The 8,779-nt window shown below is 37.2% G+C and overlaps 1 protein-coding gene across 1 annotated transcript in view; it reads left to right on the forward strand.

Annotated features, from left to right (window-relative positions):
- FAF1 (Fas associated factor 1) overlaps positions 1-8,779 on the forward strand; it is a 476,898-nt gene that overhangs the window by 214,154 nt on the left and 253,965 nt on the right. The window contains exons 7-9 of the mRNA XM_029230785.1: positions 2,717-2,730; positions 4,803-4,813; positions 5,475-5,477. Of these exons, the coding sequence (XP_029086618.1) occupies positions 2,717-2,730; positions 4,803-4,813; positions 5,475-5,477 (28 nt within the window). The remainder of the gene's footprint in view (positions 1-2,716; positions 2,731-4,802; positions 4,814-5,474; positions 5,478-8,779) is intronic.

Below are 8,779 nucleotides of genomic sequence, written 5' to 3' on the forward strand. Positions count from 1 at the left end.
ATGTAGCTGTCCAGTTTTCCCAACACCACTTATTGAAGAGGCTGTCTTTTCTCCATTGTATATTCTTGCCTCCTTTATCAAAGATAAGGTGACCATATGTGCGTGGGTCTATCTATCTCTGGGCTTTCTATCCTGTTCCATTGATCTGTATTTCTGTTTTTGTGCCAGTACCATACTATGTTGATGACTGTAGCTTTGTAGTTGGTCTGAAGGAAAGGAGCCTGATTCCTCCAGCTCCATTTTTCTTTCTCAAGATTGCTTTGGCTATTCAGGGTCTTCTGTGTCTCCATACAAATTGTGAAATTTTTTGTTCTGGTTCTGTGAAAAATGCCATTGGTAGCTTGATAGGGATTGCATTGAATCTGTAGATTGCTTTGGGTAGTAGAGTCATTTTCACACTGTTGATTCTTCCAATCCAAGAACATGGTATATCTCTCCATCTGCTTGTATCATCTTTAATTTCTTTCATCAGTGTCTTATAGTTTTCTGCATACAGGTCTTTTGTCTCCTTAGGTAGGTTTATTCCTAGGTATTTTATTCTTTTGATTGCAATGGTAAATGGGAGTGTTTCCTTAATTTCTCTTTCAGAATTTTCATCATTAGTGTATAAGAATACAAGGGATTTCTGTGCATTAATTTTGTATCCTGCTGCTTTACCAAATTCATTGATTAGCTTTAGTAGTTTCTGGTAGCATCATTAGGATTCTCTATGTATAGTATCATATCATCTGCAAACAGTGACAGCTTTACTTTTTCTTTTCCGATTTGGATTCCTTTTATTTTTTTATCTTCTCTGATTGCTGTGGCTTAAACTTCCAAAACTATGTTGAATAATAGTGGTAAGAGCGGGCAACCTTGTCTTTTTCCTGATATTAGTGGAAATGGTTTCAGTTTTTCACCATTGAGGACGATGTTGGCTGTGGGTTTGTCATATATGGCCTTTATTATGTTGACCTAAGTTCCCTCTATGCCTGCTTTCTGGAGGTTTTTTACCATAACTGGGTGTTGAATTTTGTCAAAAGCTTTTTCTGCATCTATTGAGATGATCATATGGTTTTTCTCCTTCAACTTGTTAATATGGAGTGTCACACTGATTGTTTTACATATATCGAAGAATACTTTACATCCCTGGGATAAACCCCACTTGATCATGGTATATGATCCTTTTAATATGCTGTTCGATTCTGTTTACTAGTATTTTGTTGAGGATTTTTGCATCTATGTTCATCAGTGATATTGGTCTGTAGTTTTCTTTTCTTGTGACATCTTTGTCTGGTTTTTTTATCAGGGTGGTAGGGGCCTTGTAGAATGAGTTTGGGAGTGTTCCTCCCTCTGCTATATTTTGGAAGAGTTTGAGAAAGATAGGTGTTAGCTCTTTTGTAAATGTTTGATAGAATTCGCCTGTGAAGCCATCTGGTCCTGGGCTTTTGTTTGTTGGAAAGTTTTTAATCACAATTTCAATTTCAGTGCTATTGATTGGTCTGTTTATATTTTCTATTTCTTCCTGGTTCAGTCTTGGAAGGTTGTGCTTTTCTAAGAATTTGTCCATTTCTTCCTGGTTTTCCATTTTATGTGCATACAGCTGCTTGTAGTAATCTCTCATGATCCTTTGTATTTCTGCAGTGTCAGTTGTTTCTTCTCCTTTTTCATTTCTAATTCTATTGATTTGAGTCATTTTCCCTTTTTTTCTTGATGAGTCTGCCTAATGGTTCATCAATTTTGTATATCTTCTCAAGGAACCAGCTCTTAGTTTTATTGATCGTTGCTGTAGTTTCCTTCATTTCTTTTTCATTTATTTCTGATCTGATCTTTACGATTTCTTTCATTTTGCTAACTTTGGGGGTTTTTTTGTTCTTCTTTGTGTAATTGCTTTAGGTATAAGGTTAGGTTGTTTATTTTGACATTTTTCTTGTTTTTGAGGTAGGATTGTATTGCTATAGACTTCCCTCTTAGAACTGCTTTTGCTGCATCCCATAGGTTTTGGGTCATCATGTTTTCATTGTCATTTGTTTCTAGGTATTTTTTGATTTCCTCTTTGATTTTTTCAGTGATCTCTTGGTTATCTAATAGTAGCATATTGTTTAGCCTCCATGTGTTTATATTTTACAGTTTTTTTCCTGTAATTGATATCTAGTCTCATAGCATTGTGGTTGGAAAAGATACTTGACATGATTTCAGTTTTCTTAAATTTACCAAGGCTTGGTTTGTGACCCAAGATATGATCTATCCTGGAAAATATTCCATGAGCACTTGAGAAGAAAGTGTATTCTGTTGTTTTTGGATGGAATGTCCTATAAATATCAATTAAGTACATCTTGTTTAATGTATCATTTAAAGCTTGTGTTTCCTTATTTATTTTCATTTTGGATGATCTGTTCATTGATGAAAGTTGGTTGTTAAAGTCCCCTACTATGATTGTGTTACTGTTGATTTCCCCTTTTATGGCTGTCAGCATTTGCCTTATGTATTGAAGTGCTCCTATGTTGGGTGCATAAGTATTTACAATTGTTATATCTTTTTCTTGGTTTGAGCCCTTTATCATTATGTAGTGTTCTTATTTGTCTCTTGTGAGAGTCTTTATTTTAAAGTCTATTTTATCTGTTATTAGGATTGCTACTCCAGCTTTCTTTTGATTTGCATTTGCATGGAATATCTTTTTCTATCCCCTCACTTTCTGTCTGTATGTGTCCCTAGGTCTGAAGTGGGTCTCTTGTAGACAGCATATATACGGTCTTGTTTTTGGATCCATTCAACCAGTCTGTGTCTTTTGGTTGGAGCATTTAGTCCATTTACATTTAAGGTAATTATCAGTATGCATGTTCCTGTCACCACTTTCTTAATTGTTTTGGGTTTGTTATTGTACGTCTTTCCCTTCTCTTGTGTTTCCTGCCTAGAGAAGTTCCTTTAGCATTCGTTGTAAAGCTGGTTTGGTGGTGTAGAATTCTCTTAGCTTTTGCTTGTCTGTAAATGTTTTAATTTCTCCATCAAATCTGAATGAGATCCTTGCTGGGTGGAGCAATCTTGGTTGCAGGTTTTTCCCTTTCATCACTTTCAATATGTCCTGCCACTCCTTTCTGGCTTGCAGAGTTTTTGCTGAAAGATCAGCTGTTGACCTTATGGGGATTGCCTTGTATGTTATTTGTTGCTTTTCCCCTGCTGCTTTTAATATTTTTTCTTTGTATTTAATTTTTGATAGTTTTATTAATATATGTCTTGGAGTGTTTCTCCTTGGATTTATCCTGTGTGGGAGTCTCTGTGCTTCCTGCAGTTGATTGACTATTTCCTTTCCCATATTAGCGAAGTTTTCAACTATAATCTCTTCAGATATTTTCTCAGCCCCTTTCTTTTTGTCTCCTTTTTATAGGACCCCTATAATTTGAATGTTGGTGCATTTAATGTTTTACCAGACGTCTGTGAGACCGTCTTCAATTCTTTTCATTCTTTTTTCTTTATTCTGCTCTGTTGTAGTTATTTTCACTATTTTATCTTCCAGGTCACTTATCTGTTCTTCTGCCTCAGTTATTCTGCTATTGATTCCTTCTAGAGAATTTTTAATTTCACTTATTTTGTTGTTCATCATTGTTTGCTTGCTCTTTAGTTCTTCTAGGTCCATGTTAAACGTTTCTTGTGTTTTCTCTATTCTATTTCCAAGATTTAGGATCATCTTTACTATCATTACTCTGACTTCTATTTCAGGTAGACTGCCTATTTCCTCTTCATTTGTTTGGACTGGTGGGTTTTTACCTTGCTCCTTCATCTACTGCGTATTTCTCTGTCTTCTCATTTTGCTTAACTGACTGTGTTTGGGGTCTCCTTTTCGCAGGCTGCAGGTTCGTAGTTCCCATTGTTTTTGGTGCCTGTTGCCAGTGGGTAAGTTTGTTCAGTGACTTGTGTAGGCTTCCTGGGTGAGGGGACTGGTGCCTGTGTTTGATGGATGAGGTGGGTCTTGTCTTTATGGTGGGCAGGACTACGTCCGGTGGTATGTTTTTGGGTGTCTGTGAACTTATTACTGTTTTTAGGCAGGCTCTCTGCTAATGGGTGGGGTTATGTTTCTGTCTTGCTACTTGTATGGCATGGGGTGTCCAGTGCTGGAGCTTTCTGGCCATTGAATGGAGCCAGGTCTTATCGTTGAGAGTGGGATCTCTGGGAGAGCTCTCACTGGTTTATATTACGTGGGTCAGGGAGGTCTCTGGTGATACAGTGTCCTGAACCCAGCTCTCCCACCTCAGAGGCTCAGGCCTGACACCTGGCCGGAGCACCAAGACCTTGTCAGCCACACGGCTCGGGAAAGTTTCTAGAGGTCCCGTGGTGTGGGCATGTCAAGCTCTCCCTTTTATAGCCATGAAAAAGTTGCTGTATTTGGCCCTTCCTTTCCTTGCAGATTGGCTCTACTAGGTCACTCTTCTGACGGTCAGCAAGGCTGCTCACCACTCCGGTCAGCAGCTCATTTCCCGCCTTAAGCGGGAAAGCCTAGAATAATAATTTATTGAACAATTACTTATTGGCCTGAAAGAAGTCATACACAGTATATACATTTATGTCCAGTAGTGTTTATGGAACAAGGAAGATAATAGGAAATCTTTTTAACTCGCAAAATTTAAATGGTAAGAATATTTCTTTGTTTACTTGGATAGGGTCAGGTGCATAGAATGAGTTATATTTTAAGAATTTGTACAAAGTGTTGCAATTTTAAGGTAGTAGTTGCTATTCTCAAGGACCCAGTAGCAGCCTTAGGCATAAAATATTTCACACACTTACTCTTTTTCTGACAGAGAGAGTAGGGAGTGATGGAAGGAAATGAGTTAACTCCAGAGTTTTAGGTGTTTGAGGTAGAAATAATTTTCAAATCTTTTCACAGTAGTTACTGAGTTGGTACTTCAGTACCAGGCAGAAACTTAGAATCTTCATCTTTTGGTTCAATTCTTTGTCAATTGCTTCTGGTAGACATTATGCTTATAAATACTTATATGTGAGTTCATTTGCTATGTAGAGATGTTCTGAGTACTTCAGTAAGTTATTTATAGAAATTTCAGGTTGGCAAGATATTTATAAATTAGGTACAAATTAGTGATGTGCTATATTAGGGATCAGCAAACTTTTTCTGTACAGAGCCAGGTAGTTAATGTTTTAAGCTTTTTGGGCCATATAGTCTCTGTTGCAACTACTCAATTCTGCTGTCATAGCTTGAAAATAATTACAGACCATTTGTGTAAGAGTGAGCATGACTGTTCCAATAAATCAATATTTGTGGACACAGAAATTTGCATTTTATATAATTTCACATATCATGAAATACTCTTCTTTTGATTTGTTTTCAAACATTTAAAAATGTAGGGCTTTCCTGGTGACGCAGTGGTTGAGAGTCTGCCTGCCGATGCAGGGGACACGGGTTCGTGCCCCGGTCCGGGAAGATCCCACATGCCGCGGAGCGGCTGGGCCCATGAGCCATGGCCGCTGAGCCTGCACGTCCAGAGCCTGTGCTCTGCAACGCAGTGAGAGGCCTGCGTACCGCAAAAAAAAAAAAAAAAAAAAAAAAAGTAAAAACCATGCTCAACTCACAGGCCATCCAAAAGCAGGCACTAGGCTGAATTTGTCACACAGGCCATAGCTGACTGATCCCTGCTGCTTTATGGCTGCTCTAATTGAAATGTGGATTAAAAAATAAAAATAAGTCTTGACTGAGTAAATCAACAACTTTGGCAGAAGTAAAACACCAAAATGTATTAGTTTACATAGGTATATCATTTATTCCTTCATTTATTGAGAGACCTGTGGATGTGAATCAGCCTTACATGGCATTTTCGTTAGTTTGTGAAGAGAAAGGCAATCATGTTGAAAATGTTCTTAAAGCTATGTGTTCTAATACAGCTGTCTCTCAGTAACCATAGGAGATTGGTTCCAGGACCGCATCCCATACCAAAATCCGTGGATGCTCAAGTCTCTTATATAAAATGGCATTTTATTTGCATATAACCTACACATCCTCTGTATACTTTAAGTCATCTCTAAATTACTTATAATACCTAATACAATGTAAGTGCTATGTAAATAGTTGCTGATGTGCATCAAATTCAAGTTTTGCTTTTTGGAACTTTTGGAATTTTTCTGAGTACTTTCCATCCTTGTGTGTGGAACCCATGGATATGGAGGGCTGACTGTATTTGAACTTAGTCTTTGTTATCAATAATATTTTCAGTTACTTATTTCTGTATACTCTTTTCTGTAGGTGAAATTTCCATGCCATTAATTTTCTGATTGCTTCCAAATTTATATTTCCAGGCTATACTTCTATGAATTCACATATCCAAATTGGTAGTTCACTTTTATGCTTGCATACCTTTTTGGCATCTTTAACTTAACATGTTTAAAATGGAACTCTTGATTTTCCTTCCCATGCCATTTCTCCACCAGTCTTCCCCTATAAATGGCAGAACTATATCACCAGTGCTAAATCCAAAAATGTGGGCATTAATCTTTTCCCATTTGAAAAACACCTAATCCTCAGAAACTAACACAACATTGTAAATCAATTATACTTCAATAAAATAAATATTAATTAATTTATTAATTTATTGGCCATCCTGTGCAGTTTGCGGGATCTTAGTTCCCTGACCAGGGATTGAACCTGGGCCATGGCAGTGAAAGAGCTGAGTCCTAACCACTGGACTGCCAGGGAATTCCCCAATAAAATAAATTTTTTAAAAATTTCAAAAGCACCTAATCCTTTGGTAAGTCCTATAGCATCTATCTCCAAAATATATCTCAACCATGTCCACTTTTCAGTATTTTTATTGCACTGCCTAATCCAGGCTGTTAGCATATCTTGCCTGGAACAATGGAATAGCTTCATTATTGTTTTTCCAGCTTTTTTTCTTGGGTTCTCCCAATGCATTCTCAACACAGGAGCCAGAATGAGCTTTTAAAAATATAAATCAAATTATATCACTCTCCTGGTAAAACATAACTTTTTATTGCACTTTGAATAAAATTCAAGCTACTCACCATGGTTTAAAAGGTATTGTATTATTTACCCTCTATTCACATCTACAGCCTCATCTTCAGCCTTTCATACCCTCTCTTTCCAAGCTGCAGCCATAGAAACCTCTTTTTAATTTTTCTAATAGGCTCAAGCTCTCTATAACTTTACCTGACAGATGCTATTTAACTGCCTGGAATGCTTTACACCCAATTCTTCACATGGGTGGCTCTTTTTCATCTTTCAAGTCTCAGCTTAAAATGTTACTTTCTTTAACAGACCTCTGTATAAAAGGCTCCCATCCCAGCGTTTCCCATCACAACACCATAAGTAGAGGGACCATGTCTGTTTCTTTCACTATTAGATATCCAATGCCTGGTATAACAGGCATCAAATAAATGTTTGTGGAATGACTGAATGACTTAAAGAAAGCATCCATTTATTTCATCATATCATATGTGGTTTGAGAAGGAAGGTTTAGTGGAAAATCTTTGGATGATGGCATGGCAAACTGACAATAATGATCAAGTGGTAAGACCAAGCAGTTATCAATAATCCTCAAAGTAAAATAATGGAAGATGAAAAATGGTAAAAATAACTTTCCTGTGTGTATATGCATGTGGTTTTTTTTGTTTGTTTGCACGTGAACTCTTGAAAGGTAACATAGATCAATTTCAAAAGGACTTTCATATATTTGACAAAAAGATTCAGAACTTCAGGGCTTCCTGGATGATTGTGAAGTTATGATTAATTACCTACTACAGAGTCTTATTTTCAAACCATGGGTCACAAGCCATTAGTGAGTTTTGAAGTTAACTGAGTGGGTTATAGCCAGTATTAAAAGAAAAAGAAATAGGATAAAAGATGTCAGAGTGTATTGCAAATAATGAGTAAGTATTTCTTTTTATTTAAGAAATAACTAATATGAGTCAAGAGTAAGTCCCAAAGCCTGTGAAGGAAGACCGTGCCCTTAGTAAGATGGGCCCTCTCATGGAGGGGTCAAGAATAAGTTCATTATGTTCTATGCTTGGGTAAGATCAGCCCTTCCTAGGTGTCCCTACTTCCATCTGCAGGGTTAAAAGGGGTTCCTAGATATCTACTCCACCTTTCTTTCCAACCCTTTCAGCCCTGACATTATTATTTGCTTTGATTCAACCAGAACCAATTTCATTATGCCTTTTCCTCCTGTTTATACAAGTCACTGCAAGGAGTCTCAGATTCCCACTTCAGCCCGCACTCAAACCTCCATAGCCTTTGCACAGCCCATATCTGTCTCTATTCTTTTTCCTTTACAGTGCTTGAAACCTTTTTGCTATGCCCTGTGGAACTATTCATCATTAACCAAATTCCTCTTATTGTCAACCTCTTCCCTGCGCATTCTCTTCACCATCTACCCTCTGACTGAAATCTGCCTTTCTGATCACATTGTTTTTCTGTAGGCTTCTCAGTGTTAATTTCTTTTCTCCAGTAGCCATCATACCACTGGACTAACTGGTAAAACGTGTGTTCTCATTGTTCCTCATTACCATTTCCAGTCCTTCCTCTCTAAAAAACCTTCAGCTTTGACGTTCATGTAAAAAAAAATTGTATCACCTACTTACTGAGGTCATCTTTCGTCATTTTCTGATGATTTTTAGTTCCTGGTTTATAATTGCTCTCTGTGTTAATTCTTAGTAATATAGCCTTGTAAATGATTCTTCTAACATCTTGGCTTCTTAGTTTCTTGAACTTATTTTCTACAATGATCTTTTTTCCTGTCCTACGTCAGCCATATCTTCCTCTGGTCTTGTCATTTAATTAAAA

This window comes from Monodon monoceros, unplaced genomic scaffold (genome assembly GCF_005190385.1).
Source record: "Monodon monoceros isolate NGI ecotype Baffin Bay Population unplaced genomic scaffold, NGI_Narwhal_1 Super_Scaffold_18, whole genome shotgun sequence".
Taxonomy (NCBI): Eukaryota; Metazoa; Chordata; class Mammalia; order Artiodactyla; family Monodontidae; genus Monodon; species Monodon monoceros.